At 33.8% G+C, this 26,833-nt stretch overlaps 1 protein-coding gene and 1 pseudogene across 5 annotated transcripts in view; one reads left to right on the plus strand and one right to left on the minus strand.

Moving 5' to 3' along the window:
• The first annotated feature begins 6,606 nt into the window (after positions 1 to 6,606).
• LOC141521911 (UPF0547 protein C16orf87 homolog pseudogene) lies at positions 6,607 to 7,043 on the plus strand (annotated as a pseudogene).
• A 3,898-nt stretch (positions 7,044 to 10,941) lies between these two features.
• Positions 10,942 to 26,833, minus strand: part of PTPN4 (protein tyrosine phosphatase non-receptor type 4) — a 255,843-nt gene continuing 239,951 nt past the window's right edge. For 2 of the 5 annotated variants that reach the window (XM_074214982.1, XM_074214981.1), the window contains exons 24-26: positions 24,144 to 24,292; positions 22,542 to 22,677; positions 10,942 to 21,599 (exon numbers count right to left, since the gene is read on the minus strand). In XM_074214982.1, the coding sequence (XP_074071083.1) occupies positions 21,525 to 21,599; positions 22,542 to 22,677; positions 24,144 to 24,292 (360 nt within the window). In that variant the 3' untranslated portion in view covers positions 10,942 to 21,524. The other 3 variants (XM_074214985.1, XM_074214984.1, XM_074214983.1) reach the window with 3 other exon arrangements.

The following is a 26,833-nucleotide window of genomic DNA, read 5'->3' on the forward strand; positions in this document are numbered from 1 at the left end:
CTGCCCAGATTAAGAGAAGAGGAAATAAATTACTTAAATAACCCCATTTCAGAAAAAGAAATTGAAGAAACCATCAATAAACTCTCTAAGAAAAATTCTCCAGGTCCAGATGGATTTACAAGTGAATTCTACCAAAGATTTAAGGAACAATTAATTCCTATTCCACATAAACCATTTAAAAAAATAGGAGAGGAAGGAGGTCTGCCAACATGATGCTGATACCTAAACCAGGAAGAACCAAAACAGACAAAGAAAATTTTAGACCAATCTCCCTAATGAATATTGATGCAAAAATCTTAAGTAAAATTTTAGCAATGAGACTACAGCAAGTTATTACTAGGATATACACCATGATCAGGTAGGATTTATTCCAGGTAGATAGGGATGGTTCAACAAACGGAAAACACTCAACATAATTAAATATATCAATAGCAAAACCAAAAGAAATCGTATGATTATCTCAATAGATGCTGAAAAAGCCTTTGATAAAATACAACATCAATTCCTATTAAAATACTAGAAAGTTTAGGAATAAATTGAGTTTTCCTTAAAAATAATAATAAAAAATGGTATCTATCTAAAGTCATCAACAAATATATGTAATGGGAATAAATTCATAACATTTCCAATAAAATTGGGGTGAAACAAGGATGCCCATTATCACCCTTACTTTTCAGTATAGTATTAGAAATACTAGCTGTAGCAATAAGAGAGGAAAATGAAATTGAAGGAATCAGAATTGGCAATGAGGAAACAAAATTTTTACTCTTTGCAGAAGAGTACCCAAGAAAATCATCTAAAAAATTCCTTGAAACAATTAACAAATTCAGCAAGGTAGCAGGATATAAAATAAACCCACATAAATCACCAGCATTTCTATATATGAATAACAAAAACTAAGAGCAAGAGATAGAGAAATTCTATTTAAAATAACTATAGACAACATTAAATGCTTGGGAATCTACCTCCCAAGACAAATCCAGAAACTGTATGATCACAGTTATAAAGCACTTCTCATCCAAATAAAGTCAGATCTAAATAATTGGAAAAATGTCAAATGCTCTTGGTTAAGTCAAGCTAATATAATAAAAGTGACAATTCTACCCAAATTAAACTACTTATTCAGTGCCATACCAATCAAACTACCAAATAATTACTTTACCAAGCTAGAAAAAATAGTAACAAAATTCATTTGGAGCAACAAAAGGGCAAGAGTAGTAAAGGAACTAGTGAAAAAAATATAAATGAAGATGGTCTAGTTCTACCAGATCTAAAACTATACAATAAAATGGCAGTCATCAAAACTGCCTGGTAATGGTTAAGAAAAAGAATAATGAATCAGTGGATTAGGATAGGTTCTAAAGAAGTTGCAATAAATGATTACAGCATTCTATTATTTGACAAACCCAAAGACAGCTTCTGGGATAAGAACTCACTATTTGACAAAAATTGTTGGGAAAACTGGAAAATAGTTAAGCAAAAACTAGGCATAGATCCACATCTCACACCCTATACCAAAATAAAGTCAAAATTGGTACAGGATTTAGACATAAAGAGCAATATAATAGATAAATTAATGGAGCAAAAAATACTTTTTCTATAAGATCTATGGAAAGGGGATAAATTTATGAGCAAACGAGAATTAGAGCACATTATAAACTGCAGAATGAATGATTTTGACTATATTAAATTAAAAAGTTTTTCAATGCTGTCAAAATTAGAAGGAAGGCAGAAAGATGGGAAACAATCTTCACAACTAGGAATTCTGATAAAGGTCTCATTTCCAAAATATATAGAGAATTGCATCAAATTTATGAGGTCACAAGCCATTCCCCAACTGATAAATAGTCAAATGATATGAACAGAGAGTTTTCAAATGAAGACATTAAAGTGCTACATTTATATATATATATATATATATATATATATATATATATATATATAAATAAAATCATGTGAAAAAATGCTCTAAATCATTATTGATTAGAGAAATGCAAATTAAAACAACTTTGAGGTTATCACCTCATACCTATCAGATTGGCCAAGATGAGAAAAAGGGGAAATGATCAATGTTGGAGAGGTTGTGGGAGGATTAGGATATTGATGCTTTGCCAGTGGAGTTGTGAATGAATCCAACCTTACTGTAGAGTGATATGAAATTATGCCCAAAGAGTAATAAAACTGTTTATATCTTTTGACCCAGCAATTCCAATTCTAGGTCTATATCCAGAGGAAATTACAAAAAAAGGGAAAGTGAGACTGGTAACTTAACACAGCAACCCCCCCCCCCAATCCAATTCATGTGCTTGTCATGACATCACCTCCCTGATGTCACAGTCTTCTTCTAGAAAGAAGGATAAACAACAACAAGAAGAATGTGCCTATTACTGTATTAAGGACTCTACAAATATTGTGTCATTTTATCCTCACAACAGCCCCAGAAGGTAGATGCTATCATTATCCTTATTTTACATTGAGGAAACTGAGGTAGATGTTAAGTGACTTCCCCAAGGACACACAGCTAGTAAGATTCTGGAGCTAGGAGCTACCTAGCCACCTCTACTACTGGCCTTGAGGAGCAATTGAAGGGATTAAGGAAAAACTGCATATAGAAGGTGATGCTTGAGCAGAAGTTGAAGGATGAGAGGGAATGCATTCTTGACATGGGATCAGTTACTGAAAGGGATCAAAGATGGCAGAGAAGACCATTTTAACAGAATGTTGGCATGGAAGTGATGGGTAAGGAAATTAGAAATCAGACTGGATTAAATGCTATGCAAAGAAATTTATATTTTATCCTGGAGGAAATAGGAAGCCATTGAAATTTATTGAGTAGGGAAATGTTATGTTCAAATCTGTATTTCAGGAAAATCACTCTGGCAGTATTTATTGCTTCTCTCTATTTTTGTTTCTATTCAGATGAAAGGGAGAGAGAATTTTTTTTTTTTAGATTTTTCAAGGCAATGGGGTTAAGTGGTTTGCCCAAGGCCACACGTCTAGGTAATTATTAAGTGTCTGAGACCAGATTTGAACCCAGGTACTCCTGACTCCAAGGCCCGTGCTCTATCCACTGTGCCACCTAGCCACCCCAGGGAGAGAGAATTTTGAGGAGGGATGTTTAGAGGGAATTTGGGTGGGGGAACATATATTGTCATTCTCTCCCTTGACAACACTTGAAACTCCAACCTAACATCTTCAAAAGTAGAAAGACCACTCTGCTTGCTATCCTGTAACTATAAACAAGTCAAAAATGGCATAGGTTGTACTAGATTAGTAATTTCAAACTCAGAAAGAAATGAGAGTCATTAATTTAGACATACATACAGATCCCTACAGCCCCATATGGGCATTTAAAAAAATGTAATATTATCTTTGTTTTATTGTATATTAATTTATTTTGTTAAATATTTCCCAATTAAATTCTAATCTATTTTGAGTAGCACTTGGAGTCACTACCCTTGATTTTGCTATCTAACCTGGGGCTAACAAATGGAGTCTTCTCAGGCTATATATATTTTACACATCAAATACCTCCAAAATATGTTATGTCATGATTTTGCTTCTAAGATTATTTTAAGTCTGCAAGTGAGAATGACTTCAAAGCAAGAGGGCCTTGTCTTAACAGCACTGATAGCCCTATCAGAATTCAGTAACTTCAGGTATTATAATCATATAATCTCTAATCAATTCATTGATTAACCAATTAATCAATTGCTTGATTCATCAACCAATCATTCACAGAGTGCCTGTCATGTGCAAGGCACTGTTTTAGGGATCATAGGAGACACAGAATAATGTCACTTTTCTTTTTTTTTAAGTGTGCTTTACAGAACTCATATTTTGAAGGGTTCATCTCAAAGCCTGCACTTGTTCTAACAAGATACTGTTAATTCTCAGTTTGAAACTCCTTTAGGGATGACCTGCAAACCACAAAATAGCAATCTGAAGATCATTTATCAGGACAAACTTTTACTTTTTGAAGTAGGTTTTGATTTTTTTTTTGGAAACAATCAAATTACATCTGGGATCAAGTTACATGAACAGGTAGTTAAGTTACCAAGCTGGGGACTACTGTGGACTTTGTATATATATATATATATATATATATATATATGTATATATATATACATATATATATATGTATCTCTATATATTTATATATATGCATGCATATATAATCTGTTCAATGAAAATCTGCTTTCTTTCTCTCCTTCCACCCAAGTCTTCACTGAGAAAGAAAGAAAAATTAAATGAGGTTTTTATTTTTAATATTAAATCAAGAATTAGTAAAAGGGAATATTATAGCTGTTCCTCTGCCTTTAAAAGGTAACCCCCTCTGGGAGAGTGACATTCCCTACTCCTATTACCCTTCTTTTGTACTGATAATGACTCGTCTTCCTTTGGAGGACAGGCTGCTCAAGGGGAACGTCATCCCCAAACCCCTTTTCCCTTCTCTACTCTTTATGCTGCTTGTCTTCCTTGAAGCTAGCCCACTCTTGGGGAGTGTGACTCCCCCACCCTTTGCTTTTTTCTATTACTTATCTCCTGCTTGCTTGTCTTCAGGGCATGATTCTCAAACTCTTCCACCCTCTTCCTGCTTCTTCCTACTCACTATCTTACTGCTTCTCCAAAGAACCTAACCTATGACTCTTTTGTAGTAACTTGTGACTTGTGTAGTAACTTTTTGTAGTAACTTCATAGTCACCTGTGAACTTTTTATATTAGCTTGTAGACTTTTTTTTGGTAAATTGTAAATTGTTTAGGTAACCTTTGAATTAAAATTTAAGACTTTCTAAAAAAAAGTGAATATTATGTGGCTCATCAGTTGATCTTCAGATTGTTTCCAAAGAGGCATTCTCAACACTTTGAAAGCATTGGTAGCATTAGAGGGAAAAGCATATTGTCTCCAAGGTGACTATTTGGAAGGGGATTATACTCATTTGTTCTAATACCTTTGCTTAACAGATCAGTCTTATTGCTCAGCATTAGAGAGTTAACTATTTTGTATTTCCCCCTTGAAAAATTGTGAGGAAAATAGTAGTTCTAAACTTCAGACCAGGAAAAGAAACCCAACATTTCAACTAAGAAAGTCTCAGGAATGACAGAAATTGAACATCAAAGGTTGCCTATTAAACTAGTTTTAAGAGGATGATCTTAAAATGTAAAGCATTTTTTGTTTTACATTAGATTGAAATACTAAAGCTCCTCCTTGTGGTAAGAAGAGATTCAACATTGTCTTACTCTTGGTTCTGGGGATAGTATTTAAAATTGGATTATCACTACTTGAAAGTCAAGGAAAGTCAAGGAAGCCTACAAGCAAAAGATGATAGTATTGTAATTTTCTTTTCTTTTATTCGTAATTTATATTTTATTTATTTTTCCAATTATGTGCTATGGTAGATTTTTGCAAATTTGTAAGTTACACATTTTTCTCCCATCCTCCTTTGCCTTTCCCCTACCCTTGGTGGAAAAGTCTGGGAAAAAGTTGTACAAATATATTTGTGTTTAACATATTTACATATTAGTCATTTTGTATAAGAGGAATTGCAACTAAGGGGAAAGGAAGAAAACCCATGAGATAGGAAGGAAAAAACATAAGAGAAATTTTTCAAGTGAGCATACTGTACATTCATATTCTGTATTTTTTTGTTTTTTTCCACTCAGGATGTGGATGGCATTGTCCATTACAGTTCCCCAGGCTTGTCCTTGATAGGATCACAATTTTAGAACTGAAAAGGGATTAGGTTCTGGACTCCCAACTGTTAGACCCAGAGGAGATCATGAGAAAGAGTTGCCTTGAGAGTCAGCAGTCCATCTACACTGAAGAATTCTTTGTAAAGATAGGATTTAAATGGGACAGTGTTGTCAGATGGAGATATCAAAGGTATAACTGCTATTCTGCAGAAAAGTAAGGTTTTGTAGTGCAGGGGAATCCAGATGAAAAGCACCATCCCAAATAGGGACAGCTTTAATTCACTTTGTTGCTGTTCTCAGGAGAAGAGGAGAACTGCTGTTAGCAGGGGCAGTCTCAGTGTGACTCCCTATGCCTGTTGGATATAATACATAGTGGGGTATCCATGTTCCAACTGAAGACTTAGAATCCCTCAATACATCATTTGAGACTAAAGAACCACAAGACACCAATAGGAGACTGCTCTGTTATCCATAGGATCAGTAAAGAGAGAATATGTAGTAAAAATCTGATAAGGAGGGAAGTATGAAGTAAAAAGAGGAACAGGGAAGGAGATAGAGAAATAGGAATGAGAAAGAAGTAGGAAAGTTAACTTTTTTGGTTCATTCCAGTTAGAGGTTGAAATGGGGGACTGGAACCATACAATCAAGTCAGTTTTCATGGGATAAAGGGTTTAATGGGCCTATGAGTTATTGAATACCCCAAATTTGGGTTCCTAGGACAAATTTTAAGGTTGGGATAGTTTATATTTTTCTTGCAAGGGTCATTTGTATAATTTATAACATTATTCACCAGCTATATTTGCTCAAACATTTAATTAATTCACCCCTAAAAAGCTCTTGGATTTGAGGCCGGGCCAGGATGCTGAAGAAGGAGGGGAGGAGCTGCCAGCTCCTCCGCCAAGGGAAAGGAGCATGTCTGTAACCAGAGCCAAGAAAGTGAAGATGTCCACTAAATCCTGACTGGAATGTGATCAACAGGTTCCTGTTGCAGGTAAATCATGCCCCTGTGGTTATATATTTATTAGCAGAAATCTCTTAAATGCAAAACACTCAATTGCCCTCTTCTGCAGAAAATAAGCATGATGCCAAGAGAAGATGAACAGAGAGAGTTAGAAGATTAATTCTACAGTAAATAAAGATTTAGAAAACAGAAAAAGGTCTCGAAGTAGCAGCCAATTAGATCATATCAGACAAGGAAGAGGAAGACCCAAAAGTGTATCTACAAGAGGAAAGAAAGAGAGAGACAGGAAAAGGAAGATGACATCTATGCTAACCTTTCTGATGAAAAAGTTTTCCTGTTTTCAGTCAGAAATAAATAGAAAATCATCAATTAAAAACTTATTCTCTAATGCTTATCTGTAGAACTGCTGGAACTTTCTTCAGGATTACATCAAACAAATTCTCAGATTCTTAAGGACTCTCAAGAGTACTCTGCCTCCATCTACAAGGGCCATTGATTCTTTTCTCTCCCCCCCCCCCCCCCCCCTCCTCTTTTATTCTTTGCATCATTTAGCCTGTGCAACACTTTAGGAGCAGAGCTGTAGACTTGGACAGTTCTGTGTCTCTCTTGTTTACCAAGAAGCAGTGTCAGTGTTTCATGTCTGGAATATGGTGACTACATTTGGTCTTAGAAAATATATGCTGGATGCAAAGAGGGAGAGAAGGGGGGAAGAGCAGGGAAATAAAAAACTTGTTAGTGTTTAGATTTGCCATCAGAAATGAAATATTTTAAATACTTTCATAGAGAGATTGATTTTGGTTTTTAAAAATATTTCAAATTTTTCAGCTGTAACAGTTTACATATGTATAGTTCATCTAACCTATAACAAATTGGTAATTGTTATTTTATTGAAATGAGTATTAAGAGAATATATAATGTAATTTTTCTCTTAAATTAGGGTTTTGTTCTTGGCCTTTTATTTTTGTGATTGAAGGTCTAGGATCTAGTTTGTATCCCGGTGATGCTTCTAGATAGCTAGTTGAGAAGTTGGGTGATACTTGAAGATGAATATTAAGGATATGTCAGACAATTCAGAAATACCATTTATTTTTTAGTTGAACAAAAGGTTTTTTTTTCCTGCTCTCAATTTGGTGCCTGTTAACCTAAATACAAATTATTTTTATTATAGGTAAAATGTTTCATGGTTATTAATTTTTAAGTGATAATGTTCTGTCTGATGGATTTATATCCCTTATCCTCAAAATGATTAAAATGTAACCATCTCATTCTCTGGAAATAACTCAACATAAAACTAAGAAGATAGTTTTAATAATATTGGTCAGCCCATTGTTCTAGTGAAGATTGTCATATGTATTTTAATTTCTTATGTTTTTGTGATATGTGAAATGTTAAATTGTTATAGCTTATCTATTTTGCACTATACGTATTAAACTCTTTACCCATAAAAAAAGCTCTTAGATTTATTGAATTTCAAGTCCCACCTGTGGGTGCCATGGCAATGCCAGATTAAATGGTCTGTGGATCTGATGTTCCTGCCCCTGGTCTAGATTAATGAACAAAATATTGAGTTGACAGGAAGCCTTGGTTCTAGTCTTTACTTTGTTACTAATTCACTGTGTGATCTTGGGAAAGTTAAATATCTCTGACCTTTAATTGCTTCATCAATAAAATTAGGAGAGAGTATATGATGGATTCAGAATTGGAAGGCCTTTGAGATCTAACGCTGGATTGCTTGAAGCTTAAAAAAATTCTATTTCTGTTCTCTCACATAAGAATGTAGAACAATTTTTATAGAATTACCCTCACATGTAGAAATCTATGCTTGTCACTTTGTGATTCAGTGTTCATTCTAAAGCATAGCTTGTAAGTCTCTGCTGATATATTTTTACCAAGCCAACCAAAATACATTAGTTAAAAGCAAAAAACAAATAGCATAGAAAATTAAGCAATGAGAAAAAATTATCTATCCACAGAAGATATATTTTCCCATGAATTACCAACATAACATGTTGACAAAATGTGACCAGGAGCATACCTGGATGGAAGGAATGTGACCAGAGAATATGTGTGAAGTGACACATGGATTTTAAATTATAGAGTTTGAATTCTGATTCTGCTACTATCAGTGTGATCTTGGGCAAGCTACTCAGCTTCTTGGGGACTCAGTTTCATCATCTGCAAAGTGAAAGGGTTAGACTAGATGACATCTAAGGTTCCTTTAAGTTCTAAATTATGAATTATGCGGCTTAGTTTATACATGGAACAGCAACAAAGTAGGGACTTTTTTTTAGGTTTTTGCAAGGCAATGAGTTAAGTGACTTGCCCAAGGCCACACAGCTAGATCATTATTAAGTGTCTGAGGTCATATTTGAACTCAGATCCTCCTGACTCCAGGGCGGGTGCTCTATCCACTGTGCCACCTAGTGGCCCCCCAAAAGTAGGGACTTTTAAAAGAAACTAAACTCATTAAAAAAAATTAATGATCAAAAATTAATTTTCTGCCACTCTGACCTCTAACATCCATTTAAAATATCAGAAAACCTTGTAACAAATAAGACTAGTCAAGCAAAACAAATATTATTGTCCAAAAAACCCATCATTTTGCATCCTGAGTCTATCTGCAGTCTGACTATATTCAGATGGATGGATTTGTTTACTTTTGTTTGATTGAATACTCAGTCTCATTTTTTTGCATTAGAGGAGAGTTAATATAGTTTGCTTTTCCCTTGAAGAGCTGCTAATTAGAAACAGTACACAATTAAAAACTTTCTTGGCAAAATGCAGCTATCCTTGAACAAGGTCATCATTCTCCTCCCTCTAAGGCCACAGTGGTCTGAGTCTGTTCCATAGCTGAGGCTGGTGAACGAGTTGCAGCTCTCTTCCACCCTCCGCTGGTCAGTCTAAAGAGTGCCTGATGTTGGCGTTCAGTGTCCCTATTAAGGAAAGGACATGCTCTCGGGCCACATGGGCCCAAGGTGCTGATTACATGCTGCCTTACCCAGGTTGGTAGCTGGGGGCTGAGGCTCAGTTCCTCTCCTGACTGCTGTTCTAAGGTCCAGGTCCTGGATAATGATCTTCATACAGTGATCTTTCTAAAGAACACCCGGGCTAGAGTTTGGTGCCATGGCTGAACTTCTAGTCTTTGAGTAATGCAGGCAGATAATGAACAATTCTTAGAGATTAATGACTAAAGTATGAGGTGGTCTAGGCATGCTTGGTATAACCTGCTTTCACCCTCTTTATGGAGTAATTTTTTCTACTCTTAATATAAACCCCTTTAATCTTCATGTGGTTAACTGTCAGAAATCACTTGGATCGGATCAACACCACAGGATTGTTCTTGAGCAAAATGACATCACTCTATCAGGGTCAAGGTACAGCATGTCTGAGTGTGACTGGTCAGACCAGTAAGAACTTGGAAAGATCCATCAGTCAGGAACAGATAGTTCATATGAGCATTTGGGGTTCAGATGTCTCTTTTGACCCCTTGTATTTTGAATCTAGCCAATTATAAGAATGTGAGATTAAATTATAAATTATAATAGATTAAAAGAGATTAAAAAATCACCCTTTACCAACAAAATCATGGAATGAAAATTAGAACTAGTTTTTTTTAACTAAAAAAAGTCCAGGGTAAATCAACTCTTGGTCATTTTCAAAATTCATTATATTGGTAATTTTATGTTAATAATCCCAAATTCCACTTTACTTCAGTACCATTATGCATTCGAACTTTTTTGTTGGTCTTCCAGAATGTAATTTTACATAAAGTTCTTAAATGCTTAAAATCAGAATCAATGTAACACCCTTACCACTCAGTACAATTTCAACTGGTCTGTCATGTAAACTTTTTTTAAGACCTGTTTTCTTATCTGCAAAATGAGAATAACTGGACTAGATCTCTAAGATCCTTTCCAAATTTAAATCTTTCTGAGATCCCCAAACATATCTAAGTCAGTTTATACCCAGCTTTTCATGAACACCAGAACTACTTCTAAGGCATAAATTTGAGCCCAAAATATCTTTTTTTTAGGTTTTTTTCAAGGCAATGGGGTTAAGTGGCTTGCCCAAGGCCACACAGGTAATTATTAAGTGTCTGAGGCTGGATTTGAACTCAGGTACTACTGACTCCAGGGCTAGTGCTCTATCCAATGCACTACCTAGCCGCCTCCCCAGATCTTTTTTTTTTAAATCTTAACATTATTGTACTTTATAGGGCCAGGTCATACATGCTTGATGCTTAAAACTGAGTCATAGCTAAATGCTTCTCTTGATGCAAAGTCATCTGAATACTTGATGCAGATGTTTCAAATATAGTATTTCTGCAGCTACAATCTATGAGCTAATGACAAACCAAGGAAAATTCCAGAAATGGTTTAAAGGAAAAATGCACAGGAGATGCACCGCTTGAGTCCTTGAATTGTGGCCTGTAGTCACCAGAAAGTGGATAAAAATGGTATTTCTCCCCAGATATCTCTTAATCAAACTATTGCAGATATCTGAAATGTCAACATTAGAAATTTATTTCTTTGATTTATAGTATTGTCTACCATTAAAAATAAAAATGCCCCTAGAAACCGTATCAGATTGACTCCATGAGAAATGATTTTAAATCTCCACCTCATCCCAAGTCATCTTGAACACTACAATTCAGGGTTTGATTTATTGTTTTGTAGTCTAGTCTTAAGCGAGAATGAAACTGTTAGTAACATAGATTGAGTTTAAAAGTGTGTAATTGGTACAATTTGATTTCCCTCTCCTCACCCAGAAGTTAGTAAACATTTATCAAGTATACTACTGGCTGTGCTTCTCAGGTCAAATCTTTGCCCAGTTCCACTTTGATCTTTTTTTTTGAATGTTTATTTTTCCAGTAACATGCAAAGACTATTTTCAGCATTCCATTTGTAAATGGAGTTCCATATTTCTTTTACCTCCCTCCCTTCCCATGACAGCAAGTTATTTCAGTTTTTTTCAAAAATGAAATTTCATCCAGGTTATCAAATTTGCCTTTATTAAAAATGACATGTAGCATTTTAAAGTTTGCAAAGCACTTTACATATTTAAGGTAAGAGACTTGGTTCCTCATCTTTCTCTAACCCATCTCTCCCTATCCTGAGTTCATCACAAGATAGAAGCAGGCTGATATGTTAATTGGTGTCACTCAGAAAACTTCATGAGGTAGCTATTATCATCATGTTTCATAAAGTTTCCCATCTCAGGGATGCCAAAAGACTTGTCTGTGGTCAAACAGTGTCAAAGATGTGAATTAACCTTCTTGACTTTTGGTCTGGACCCATGATGCCAAAAGACTTGAACATTCTTCTAATCTACAAAATTTTCAAGTAAGTTAAATGGAACAATTGTGGCAATTTTAAAAAAAAAATTGCAATTCTACTTATTGCCTCTGTTGGTTGAAAGACAGGGATTGTAAGAAATCACAAGTGAACTTACAGAGATATGCATATGATGACATTCACTAAGGATAATCTTTTTTTTAAACATTGGGCACTTCTAATTTTACAGTTAATTACAAAATAGCATTATAATTTAAAGTGTTTACCGTTTTGGGTTTGGTTTCTTTAACATTTGGGCAAATCTTTCATCACAGAAGAGAATATCCAACTTTAGCCTTATCAGAATTTATCACATTTCTTCAGGATGATCTGAATCCAGTAGTGATCTAACACCTTTTGCCTGGACTATTTTAGTCTGCTAATTGTTCTGTTCATCTTTTCCACTACACAAATGTCAAAAGGATATTCCTTTGAGTAACAAAGATGACCATATCACTTCTTAACACAGTAAGTAAATCACAGTGGCTCCTGCTTGCATTTATGATTGAATGCCTAGTTATCTACAGGGTTCTTTGACTTTGAAACTCCAGCTACAGTTTACCTTGACAGGCTGATTATGACATTTCTGCCATGTACTGTGGTCCAGAAAAACTGGCCCTTGTCATTAGACATCAAATGTTCCATTTTGTTTCTTGGCACAGGCCGTTTTCCTGGATGGCATTTATTCACCTCTGGGAATCCTGGACCATGCTAGATGCTTGGAGAAACATATTGAGGTTGACACAGGCTCCAATGCTGGCCCTACTATTCCTGGATCAAAGCACTTTATGACAAATAAATCTTTTTCTTGGGAATCTGTTATTCATTTACTCATCACAATTCAGTTTTTCTGAAAAAGTACAGAGTAGGGTAAATGATAAAGTCTATTGGATAAGTATTTCACCTGATGTACTGGTGATCTCCTGGCTCAAACAAACAAGTTAGGTGTGACAATTATGTTTTTCTATGCTGAAATAGGTAGGGTGACCTGGAAATGCCCTATGCGTGTTGTGAAGGAATGAAGAGGTGAGTTCTGGGTTCCCTTCTTTAGGGGTAGGAATGAAGGTTCTTCAACTAGACAAAAGTGGCAGCAGGGTAGGGAAAAGGGATCCTCACATGCTCTGCTAATACTGGTTTATATAGTATCCAGTGGGATTTTATTTCAGAATCAACCAAAAAAATATTACTAACTTTGTACTTAGTATATTTGGCATAATTAAAGTACATAGTAATATGCTAAATGTTGATGGACAATGCCTAGGAAATAGTATCTAATCATTGTGCTGACTCCTACCAATTAAATTTTTCTTTTATCACTCTCTTATTCTAAAACTCAGCAACCACTTGGGTCAGTAACAAGAACCAGATTCACACTCTTCCTCAAGATCATCCAAGGGGCAAAAAGTTAATCATTATGACCACTTCTAGAACATGATCCTAAAATCTCCCACAAAATAACTATCCCCAAAGTCTGAAATTTAAATTACTAAAGCACATCTTTATTTTGTAATCGTACAATAAAGTTTCACAACTACGTTTATTTTCAAATTTTACCTAAACAACTTTCTCAACAGAAGTTAAATATAGCCACAAAATGTTTAACAGCATCTCACGTGATATAATGAAATTTTTCTTAAGACTAAAACAATATTGGTTAATGAAAATTAACATTTTCATCCTGGGAACTGCTGGTATTCTGTAGACTATTTTATTGTATTGATGGCAAGAGCTTTCATCTTTGCCGAAACGAAGATAAAATACACAATTCCCTATCAAAGCATAAATAGCTGCAGTGAAAAAAAGCACAATTTCATATTGTCCTGTGTTGATTAAGTTCAAGTTTATACTTTTCAACTGAACCTTTGCTCTTTTGCCATAAGGAGTTTATTTGATAAGTTCTGAATTTGTATGGAGGGGTGTAATTTTTTTTTTGTAATAATCGGAAGTCATTAAAAAAAGGTTAATATAGAAACCCATAGGACTAATTTCAGTTTTGAAATGATTACAAACTTGGCATAGTCATCAGGTAATTGTCCAGTTCAGTGGAATCAGAAAAAGAAAAAGGGGAGGAGAAACCTCAAACTCTTTACTGTAATTAGGAAATAATTTCTGCTTTAATTAGGATATGGATGAGATTCTTTATTTACACATAGGCTAGCACCAGGAAAACAAACAAAACAAACAAAACAAGAAAACAACCAAAATCCTAACATTCTCTACAAATAATCTTTTCAAAAATTACTATTTAAAATAAGATCACTGTTATATATACAGTGAAATATATGTCCAGAAATTAAGCCTACACTGTAGAAAATAAAGACTAGCTTTTCTTATTTGATAAGATAACATGGATGGTAACTGCAGTGTCCTGATGCTGTAGGGCTTGGGCAGTTTGTTTGTAGCAGATATGTTCTAACATACAGCAGGAAATGAAACAGTTTAATGTAAACTGTTTTAACCCCTTACGCCCCATTTTTTTTGGCATGTGCCTCAAGAGTAAAAAAGGGTTAGGACCTTTTTTCTTAATTGTACTGTTGTACACTATCTACTTTAGTTATCAAAACCTAAAATAAGTTACAAGTACAAAAAATACATATTTCCAGGTATTTATGTAACATCAAAATAATGCAAAGCAGAAATTTTCATAGCAGTAAACAAAGCCTGTCTGCAGCTGAGAGAATCCAGAGTTTAGCAAGGGGAATCCTTTTGCAGTTTTTGTATTAAATAAAATTGCTGAAAGGTAGACAACTAAGATTTTATCAATTGACTTTTGGAGACAAGTCAATAAATTATAAAATGATATTGTCAAACATTTGTAGTTGAGAATAATTTTTTAAAATGCTACATGCTGATCAATTAAATTCCTTTTCCAGAACTCTACCCCATTCCCCCCAAACCCAAAGAAGTCAGTAGTTAAGCATGATATATAAAGTGCTACTGTTGAATTTACAGGAAATAGTATTTTCATGGTTTTACTAAAAAGAAAATTATGTGGAACCAACTACTTTCAAATCCATCGATAGGAAGAAAATTACTGAAATATTAGAAATAGATGAATGCCAAAAAGTTAAGAAAATATTTTGTGAACCTTCTAGCTCAGTGTTATCTTAATAACTTGAAAATAACATTTCCAGGAATGTAGAGATTTAAGTAACTTGATTTTTCCATTTAAAGAAAATGGTTGTTTCCAACTCATTCTCACTCTTTCAAACAGTTTGACAAGTCTGCATCTTCCAATTTCTAAGGTCCCTATGTTGACTTTGGGGATGAGGGCTCCAAATCAAAACATACTTCTAACATAATCAGAATCCTTTCATTTGTAAATGCTTCTTGCTAAGAGATTTCATTTAGTAATGAAGCATTTCATTTATGGCAAATACAATGAATACTTCATTGTGGATTTTCAAATCTTCTAGGATGGGGAAGTTTGATACTAGCTCTTTAATTTTTTTAAAGAACAGTTGTGACCAAGACAAAAGGAAATTATGCCACAAATATTTAAAGCATTTTCCTCTCATGGACAACAACAAATAACTCAGAGACCTAATGGATGGCAAGAATGGAGGCAATAATACTTCAAAGGGAAGGGACAAAAATTTAGTCTAAGTTGTAAAAATGACAAGAAATGACTTATTGGGTTGCTATTTTCTAGAGGAGCTGCTATACCAAATAATTATTCAGAAATGCTGGTTTCTTATTTTTTAATGTCTGCAAGATGAGCTAGTAAACTCTTTAGGACTACAAACAACCTAGAATTAAAATACCCTAAACCATTTTTATTGCTTCAGTGATACTCAAATTCAATGTATTTGAGTGATATAATTTAGGACACTGTTGTCTGGCTTAAACCAAAGTAAGAACTCTCAAAATATTTGCCTGAATTTTTGGATACCTTAGTGACAGTCCCTTGAGATATTACCTCATGTTAAATACACAAAATACACTAGGAAATATTTGAAAATATTTTCCTTTTCTCACTATATGTTCCCCTCTTTATTTCAGAGATCAAGAATACAAATCTTCAACATTTAAAGACAATATGCTAAAGTTTTTACTAATGATATATGGCTCTTAAGAGTTTTTAATCCTAAAGCCAAAAGGAAAAAAAATGAAAAAAAAATCTTAACAAATAATAGTGTCACAAACTTCAATGATATTGCTCTCATTTACAAGACAATGAAAATCACTTGAGAGTTAAGCTCGATTTTGTCTAAGGGAAGTGTAACAAACTTTTGTTTCTCTTCCTTTTCGGTCCATCATCTTTCTTCTAAAAAAAGAAATGGTTTGAAAATAATTATTTGTAAAATCAAAATCTAATCACTTACATATCTGAAAGGTACATTCATATTCTTTTATATCATGGATGACATGCAAAAATTATTTTCTTTTACAGAATGTGATAATTTATACCTAATGTAAAATATTTTTTGAGTTTTCACTTTTTGTCCATAGAAAAATATATTTACACTTTTTTTAGGTCATTTATACCCCAACAGATAGAAAGCTAGGTTTAACAAGTTTTTTATGGTATGATAAGGCTTTCAATTAAAAAAAAATTTGCCTTAGGAATTCTAAAATATTTTTAAGAACTTAACTAAGTGTTGCAATTTTCTTCTAAAACCATGGCCTTAAATCATGGCAACTTTTATATTCTTTCTTTGCATTTCTTAAGTACTGCACCAAAGTATAAGACAATTACTCAGGTCATCTGATTATCATGAATTATTCAAAGATTAACTTCTCTGACTACTACACTACCAAAGATTTTAATGTCACAAAAATAAAGGTTCAAAAAAGAACTAAAAATAATTTTATCAAATCAGCTTCACCAAGATGAAATAATATCTAATTTATTGCTGAAGCAACATTTTCATTTGGTGAGAATGAGCTATTCAAAATATGTATAATGCTATTTAAAAATTTGCAATGCTTCTACGATAAATGAAAACCTGGGATGATAAAAAGCAACTAGCAAAACAAACTGCTTTGGTCTAGAAACTTGAAGATTAAAATAAAATTAGAATTCTAATATATGATTTTAGATAATTTCTTATTACAATGAGAAGTTAAGTGGCTGACCAGTGGTCACATACCCAGCACATATCAGACCTGAACCCAAGTCTTTCTGATTCCAAGGCTGCTGATGCCCTTTTATTCACTAAATCATAAGACTATGATATTTGAGCTGTCATCAATATAGTCTTAAGTGTATTTTAGAAAACAAGTGATATATGGTTATAAAACCACAATGGACTAATAAACTATCTAACAGACCAGACATATTTAATTGGCCAGAAATATCATAACTATTATGCAAAACCCATTGAAATTAAAAAATCAAAACCTGCCATTTTTAGGATTATGGTGATTATCCCCCATTGTTGTGTTATAAATAGTGAATGCAAAACTGCTTTGGCAAAGGTACATAAGAATATTTAGATATGCAAAATATGGATGCTTTGTAGAGTATAACTTTTGCTTCCTTTTTAATTTCAGTATACATTCTTGATACAAACATAAATTCTTTTATTAAAATGAACTTGTTCTAAATCTTTATGGTAGACTTTAAATCCTATATTAAATCAGTCCTCTTTAATAATAAAATTATAGCCCTCAATGTTTTTATATAATGTTAACCAGTTTTCATAAAGTCATGTTTGACTAAAGACTTGACAAAGGCTAAAATTCCAGTAGGGAGAGAAAATAAGCAATTCAAAAATCAGGAAACTACCTGCCTTTTGAAACATAATTATTTGTTCCCCTAAGTGAAATTCCATTACTTCATTATAGCAACAAAAGAGGATAGGTCACCCCACCCCAGGGAGAAATGCAAAACAGCAAATCACAAACACTTGTGGAATTTAAGCATATTATAAATTATTGGTAGGAACAAATGATTTGTCATAGATTTAAAGTGTTTAAAATTCCATGCTTGAAGGCATCTTTTAATGAGGAAAAAAAAAAAAACAGAGGTCCAGGGAGTTTTGAGTGAATAGCCTCAGTTACTAGGCTTCATAAGATTTGAAGTCAGATTCTTGGACTTCAAAGTCAGTGCTCTTCCATTGGTCCAAGATGTTTCTTTAGTCATCAGAAGGCAGTGTGGAACAGTGTAAAGTAAGTTTGAAGACAAGGGTTCAAGACCTTGGTTTTCCTACTAATTGTGTTCAATTCTCTCTCAATCTTCCAATGTGGGTTATATTACCTTTTGTGGCATTAGTTCAACTCATCTGTAGTATGAGGGGGTTGTATTAGGTGACTTTCAGGCCCAAGCATAAGACTTTTGTTCAAACACACTGGATTTGCTCAAGGAATTAAAAATATGATCTATAATTAATTGTTCATTTCAACCCTACCATCATTGACATTAGCTGTGAAATATAAACATATATATGCACATACATAAATAATATGTATATACATACATGCAAAATAGTTTTTCTTCAGCAAAGCTTGACAACTCCAAGTAAATAATTTTTCCAAGGAAATGGCTTAATAAAAACAATGATAAAATTAAAGTTAGCTAAAAAACCAATTATTCTCTTTGAATTCCCCTAATCAAGAGGACCAGCATTCTTTTTAACTGGCTATGTTGGCAGGTCATTAGAAGGGAATTTAATTCTACTTTGAAAATATGTGTGTGTGTGTGTGTGTTTGTGTGTATATACACACATTCTAATATATAGTTTTTTCTCTGGTGAAAATATATTTTACATCCAAATACTTTCTGCCCTATTGTTTTATGGGGGAGGGGGGGAACCTATGAGAGGGATGACAGACTTTTTCCTTACAAATGGTCTTAATATCCTGGCTTTTCAATGTCAAATTAAGAGATAGAAATGAAATAATTTCTTCTTGGTAATAGTGTTGGTTTCGGCATGGGAGAAGAGCTGGCATTTCCTTACAAAATATTACTTATGAAGGGCAGTGAAACTCGAGACCATTACTAGAAATAATTTTTAGAGTAAATTTCTGAAAAATTCCACAAGTTTCAGTTAGATAAAATTATATAAATGTTCACTGATAAGGAAAGAATAGTTATGCTCATAAAAATGGATTTAGGATCCTCTTTGTTATTCTGCTGTTAAAGGACAATACTCTTGATAGTTCTAGAAGGATATTAGGCATCCATAACAAATGCAAAAATTAACTTGAGGGTACTACTCCCTGATAAGAAATGCAAGAGTGAGACATTTAAATATATTTATGACAATTCAAACACATTATCTTTTACTAATAGGCACTAAAGAAGGCATAAGAACTCAAATAAAACCAATGACTAATTTGATTAACAATAGTTCAAGAAGAACTCTCATTGATGAGAGACATCAATCATGACATCTGAAACATATTCATACAATTACCTCTTCCTAGGTCTGATTGTTACACTGGCTTTTTTAATATAATGCCAAACAAATAGCTGAATTTTCAGGTTAACAGAAAAAAAAACATTAGTTAAATCAGTTATTTGGCATCATGTAGACAAGATTATCTGACTGACTGAATTTTTCACTTTTCATCAAGTTCTGTTTTTTATTATATAGGTGTCTACATTCCATTTATCTGTGATTGGTAAAGCACAGGATTTTTAAACAGGATTGACTATATTTTTTCATTGTTCAAGTTGGGAAGAATATGTTAACTGGGCACAAGTAACAGAATTTACCTTCAGTTATCAGTTTACATGTAACTTTACTATTTAGTATAACTCCTGTAAAACCCTCATGGGTTCTGACTTCTATTAACTTATAATTATTCATCTAGATTATGCTAAAGTCTCTCACAGTGTACAATGTTTTTAACATCCTAAAAGGGCATCCTAAAATGCTCACCATTTGAATCTATGGTTTACATAATTTATTAAGACAATACACAAATCTTCAGAAAACCATTTGTAAATAGTATCTCTTCTCAGTCATAATATATGTATATACATATACATACATACATATATATATAATCATCTTCCTCACATTCAAAATAGGTGAGTAAATCCTTATGTATATCAAACTCACACTTAAAAAAATTCTTTCTTCCCACAGGCTACAAAAAAGAAAATAAACATATACACAAGAAAAATGAATTCTGATATATCAGACAGAGAGATAAAACTCTTCCTCCTGATATGTACGTAATTTAAATAAGTAGTACATGCAAACAGAGGCAAATCAGTGACAAGAAAAACCACAGTCATAGTCTTTAAGAAATAAAATCTAGAAACAAACCAACAGTGCTTTGTTGCTTACTTAAACAGAACAAATATAAACATAACGTGACATCTGACAAAATGGGTTTTGAAAAGTAATTTTTTGTAAGGGATGGGAAGAAAAAAATTATAAAGTCATTGTTACAAATTTAAATCTGTGATATCAGTGTATTCTTCATATTGCCATCAAAAGAGAGAGGAGGAATAAAATTAGACATCTAATCTGAAGAACCTAGTAGTTCTCAATGAAATGTATTCTCTCCTCCAAAGGAATGTTCCACATTTTAAAATAATTTCACAGCAACAGAGTGCTTATTTACTCAGTAAGCAAAATAGCTTTGTTTTTCACAGGAACAAACAAGCATTTAATAAAAAGGAATGGCATTTTCTTGACCCTCTATGTTACTATATACTTCCACAATACTAGATACCAGTAGAAAGTGTGAACCAATTCAAAATGCATAAAAAGGTGAGAATGTACACTATACACATCTTCCCCACAGGGTTGTCTTGAGTGCCTTTTCATTAATCATTTGGGAAGTCTCAAGGCACTTAAGGGGTTGAGACATAATGCATGCATTCATTTACATTAAGTATGAGAAGTTACATGACTTGAAACAAACCAATTTTATGGACTGAGACTGCCATGTTACTCAATGCAAAGCATTCTATAGGTTCATATTTATACTTTTTATAAGATGCTGGCAAATGGGATCTTCCTAATAAAAGAAAATTTCATTTTTCTTTTAATAACCAGCAGATCAATTTTAGGAGAGTGTTGGGTAAATTATGCCACATCAATAGGCAGTGTACTGGCTAATATTCAGAATATTGCTAATGTCTTAAAAAAAAAGAACCAGTTCAATGGAACTATATGAAATATTGGAGAAGAGTGACTGTCCGATGTTTACTCATTTTTGTTTTCAAGATACGTGTAACACAGATGATAAGAATTCCAAACATTGTTTTTAGCAATTAACAATTTAGCAAAACCTGGTTTTAGCTACCAGAAGAGGACTGGATGAACATTACCATGACATTTCATAAAATACTCTGAACCAATTTAAGTTCATTAATTTTTTTTTTGGAGCCAAGAATGAAATAAAATCTTCAGACATAAAGAGTTATAGAGTTCGAGAGACTGACTTTTGTTTCAACATAAAGTGCAACAGTGCTGAATTTTCTAAGTCTTTTGTCAATTCTTCATTGTTCTCTGATGCCATTGTCTGTAAGTAGTAATATAGCGGCACAGTGGATACAGCCAATTCTGTTATAACGGACAAGAATGTTTCAACAAAGTTTCCAGCCCTTTTGCTCTCTTATTTTTATGCAACTATGTCTTTAAAGGTTTAATAAATCCTTCTTCATAAACCTTCAAAATAGCTTCACAAACAAATCTGTATTGACTCTGAAAAAGAAGATGGAATCAGTTAGGAAAAAAAGATAATACCGTTAATCTTTCTTGCTAGTATGATCCTTAGCTTAATACAAAATATTAAAAAAAATTAAATACCACCAAAGAAACTCATCCAAAAACACAATTAAAGTCAATGATCCAAGAAAAAATGAGAATAAAAGTTTTATGATTATCTTTAAAAATTCAAAATCTTCTAAATATTAAATAACTTTTACTGAACTATTATTAAATTAAATCTAATACTGAAATGATGTGAACTTCAAATACGTTAACCTTTCTGGGTCTTAATTTAAACATTTAAAATGAAATTAGACCAAATTCCCTTTTAGTTCTAACATTCTATAATTCTTTTTTTTGGATTTGCTTTAATGTAATTTGATCATAGTCATCAATTGCCCAACTTCCAAGTTATTTTAGAATATTGGAAATTTCATTATAAAAGCCTTGTTATTTACAATAGAACTATTAAATATTTTTTAAAGATATTTCAGTGATTATGTGATTCTTACTGTTCCACATGATTTATATGACATTGGACAAAGACAGACTGGGTATTAAATAATTCTTATATTCTTTTATATGATGTCAGCATTCATAAAAGACAGAAGACAAGAAGGCCTGAATTGAAGTTCCACTTCATTTGGGGTGTACAGAAGATGTGTGATTGTGGGGTAATCACAACCTCTCAGGGGCCTGACACTTCTCTCTAAAAGATTATCAATTAAAGTTAGGTTGCTAATGGGCAGTAAAGGATGAGAAATTTCTGACTGGGATGAAATCAAAGACCTGGGACACCCCCTTCTCCCCCTCCCAAAATGATTCCCTACAGACTTGAAAATGAAAACAAACATTTGCTTGAGAATTAAGGATAAAGTAAGTATGATAGATAATAAGTTACTATTTGCATTCATCATAAAAAGCACTGTTACTTACAGGTGTCTGAATCATCATGGCTCTTTGATCTCTCATTGTCCTTACAATATCTAGTGGATAAACTGGTTGATTGCACTCAATGAGACACATAGCTGTTTCCATAGTGATAAGCACCCCTGTTCTTCCAATCCCAGCACTAGAAAAAAAACAAATAAGTGGGGTAGAGGATGTAGTTGAAAAATTTCTTGATAAATTTTAATAAATGAGATACATTGCAAAAAAAATTTCAACAATACTTTAATGATTACATTCTATTTGTAAACATGGGTTGTCTGCAATGGAATGTTATAGAAATATGATTAAAAGAAGAAAATAATAATGGTCTAAGAACTTGAACAAAATTTTTCCGTTTATTGTTCTCCAGGTTGCCACATTTCCATAATTGGAAATAAGAATATAGGCAAAAAATTTACATTTTAAAAATCAACTTGATTAAAAGTACAAGTGCTTATAAGCAAACTTATTTTAAAATAAAAGCTGTAAAAATGCTAAAAGTAATAAAATACTACTACTGCCTTCTCCTATTCTGTTTTTACTCAATATTCCATACCAATTTAGGTGTTTCTTGTCTCCCCTGGTAGAATGCTGCTAGCTGCCTTTGGAGTGTAATGTATTAGTACTTTTAGGTAACCCCTGCTTTCTACTAAGGTCAAACTCAGAATACTTTCTGTTCTATCAAGGTTTGTTTGACTGTTTCAGATTTAGGTGTGTCTGGGTAGATGAAAAGGTACAGCAAAGATGTAGAGACTGATCATGCATTATACTCAATAACCATTTATGGGCTGTCTGCTAAGTGTAAGATACCTTGCTAGGCTCTGGCAATACAAATTGATTCCACAGGATACAGGAGGGATGAGAGACAAAATGATTATCAGAATCTTGGAGGAAAACATAATAAAAGAGAAGGGAGTAAGGACACAAAAGAGAATTAGTTTGGAGAAAGAGTACCTAGGACATCTGTTCATCTCAGAGGAGAAAATGAGTGAAGATACTTAGAAGTGGTGAGAAAAAGGAAGAGACTCCTTTTAGATTGTTTCAATTTGTTCTAAAATTTCCTCCTAATTTGTACCTACATAGTTCCTAACATACATTAGGTCTTAACAAAATGCCATGTTCTGCCTCACCTCCTTTCCTAATTATGCCTACCTGGAAATAATTTCCCTCTTTATGAATCCTAATAGTAATTTTTTAAAACTTTTCATTACACTTTCCTTCCTTTCTTCCTCATTTTTTCAATATGGTTAATATAGAAATTTCTTTTGCATGACTATACATATTTGTAATGCACTTTTGTTTTTCTTGCCTTCTTAATGGAGTGGAAGGAGTAGAGGAGAGGCAGGGAGAGAATTCAGAATTGAAAATAAAATTGAGTTAAAAAACATCCAACTAGCTCTCTTTCATATGGGAAGTCCAACAATTCCTAATATACTTCTGATCAATTTGTGAAAGGTGAGCAGAAATATCTGCAAGTCTTAAATTACTTTATGATAAAACAACTAAACTGTTATTCATAGTTTAAAGAATAATACATAATAAATATTCTTCATTTCAGATAACCTATGTATGCACCTATTCATTCCAAAAAGTTAGAAAATAGAATACCTGCAATGAACAATGATAGGCTCTTCTTTGCCAGCTCTTTTATTTCGTACATGACAGACAAAATCAAGAAAGTCACTTGAATCATCAGGGACTCCATGGTCAGGCCAGGCTATGTATTGAATCTGGGTGAGTTGACGACTCTCATTTTTCTAGTTACAAAAAAAAAGAAACTGTGAGCTTATGATTTGGGAATACTAAGTTCTTGTACCTTAAACTTTGAAAGTAAAGCAAATCCAAGCCAACAAAAATGAAAGAATGCAGTAATGAAGTTTTAAAATAGATTTTCCTTTATACCATGAAAAGCTTAATGTCCCATAAATAACACCTATGACTTTTTTTTAGTAATTTGATATTTATGCATGTACAATAAACACTCATCCCCATTTAAAAGGCTGGTTCTGTTGAAAGCACTGACGTTTATGACTGTTAAATGTAATAATAACAAATAGTGTTTGTATAGCATCTACTATGTGTCAGGCAAAGTGCTAGGTGCTCTGTACCTTGTGTGATTCTGACAGCTCTGGGAAGGTAGGTATGATTATTATCCTCATTTCAAAGTTGAGGAAACTGAGGCAGCAGAGCTTAAGTGATCAGGTAAAATTGCATTTGATTTTGATTTACATAAAGTTTTCATTATGATTTCTTCCAAAAAGAAAATCAAAATAAACATTTTATATTGCCCTTGGAGGAAAAGTAAAGATTTTTCATTTATTAATTTTATGGGATTCCATGAAATGATGAAATATTGAGTCTTAGCTTAAGATATAGAATATTCTGTACATCTAGATTCTTCTTTGGTGGGGGGAGCAAAGGCAAGAAATACTGAAAAACAGGAAGGTGCGATTATCCATTTGGGTATCTGTAAAGGTGATTTCTAAGAAGGCAAACAAAGAAGACTTAGAGATGCAGGGATTCTTGGTTCAATGAGAAGGCATATGAAATTCAATTTCATGTGGACAGTAACAATTCAAAGCATCTTTATGATGCCTTGCAGGTTATTTATGGGTCAAAGACCTATGGTGCATCTCAATTACTCAATTCCTGATGGAGCCGCATTGATTAGTGATAAGGTCATGATCCAGATGGCTGAGAGTTTCCATAATGTTTCCAACAAACTGCCATCAAACAATATTGAAACCATGGACCATTTACCTTAGATTGAAGTCGATCTCTCTTCTAAACAAATTTCCAACTAAAGAAGAGTTTCTGAATGTCATTAGGCTCCTCTCTTGAGGCAAAATACCTGGTGTTGATTCTATTCCAGCTGAGATTTATAAGGTGGGAGGTCCACTGCTCATACAAAAGTCGAATGAAATTTTTCAGGTTATATGGCAAGAGGTTTATCCTCAGGAGTTCAAGGATCCCTCCATGGTCCATCCATGTACCTCCATAAGGTAAAAGACATAGATTGTCTGTGACAAACCCGAAAACAGTGTTTTTCTCTCTTGGTCACAGCTGACAAGACTCTTGCCAGAGTCTTCCTTAATACATTGATACTTCACCTGGAAAATGGTCATCTACCTGTGAATCAGGTGGCTTTAGGAAGGGCCGGAGGAATGGTTAATATGGTGTTTGTTGCCCAACAACTCCAGGAGAAATACATAGAGTAGAACAGAGGTCTGTAAACAATCCTTTAATACTGGAAAATGATATCAAAATTTGGTTGCCTGATGAAGTTCATCACTATTGTACATCAATTTCATGACAGCATGCGCACCCAAGTTCTGGATAGTGGACAATACTCTGAAGCTTCCCAGTCACCAGTAGAGTGAAACAAGATTGTGTTGTTGCTCTTATGCTTTTTAGCAGGATGTTTTCAGTCATACTGTCAAATGCCTTCAACTGAGGACAAACATGGCATCAAGGTCAGCAACCACACCGTTGGTAAATTCTTCAACATGGAAAGGTTAAAGACAAGATCCAAGTGTAGAGAGTGTTGGTACATGATTTTTTTGTTTGCAGATGATTCTGCACTCAATGCAACCTCTGAAGCTGAGATGCAACAAAGTATGGATCGATTCTCTGCTGCTAGTGCTAATTTTGGCCTAACAAGTAACACTAAGAAAAGAGGTGCTCCATCAGTCAGCACTATAATCATCCGTATGTGGAACCATCAGTTACAGCAAATGGATCAGTTTTGAATGCTGTGGAGAAGTTCACTTACCTTGGCAGCATACTTTCTAGGGATGTACACAATGATAATGAGGATGATGCACGCATTGCCAGAGCTAGCTCAGTGTTTGGAAGGCTCCGAAGTAAAGTGGGGGAGAGAAGAGGTATTAGACTGACTACCAAACTGAAGGTCTACAGAGTCGTTGTGCTGACCTCATTGTTGTTTGCCTGTGAAACCTGGACAGTCTACCAGCGCCATGCCAGGAAACTGAATCGCTTCCATTTGAATTGTCTTAGGAAGATTCTGAAGATCACCTGGCAGGATAAGATACCACACACTGAAGTCCTTTCTCGAATAAAACTGCCAAGCAATCAAACTCTACTGCAGAGAGCACAACTGTTCTGGGCGGGTCATGTTGTTTAAATACCAAATGTATGTTGGCCAAAAGAATATTTTACCGAGAACTCACACAGAGAAAGTACTCACAGAAAACAAGACAAGGACACTCAAGGTATCTCTTAAGAACTTTGGAATTGATTATGTGACCTAGGAGACACTGGCAGAGGGTCACCCAACA

This window comes from Macrotis lagotis, chromosome 1 (genome assembly GCF_037893015.1).
Source record: "Macrotis lagotis isolate mMagLag1 chromosome 1, bilby.v1.9.chrom.fasta, whole genome shotgun sequence".
In the NCBI taxonomy this organism is placed as follows: domain Eukaryota; kingdom Metazoa; phylum Chordata; class Mammalia; order Peramelemorphia; family Peramelidae; genus Macrotis; species Macrotis lagotis.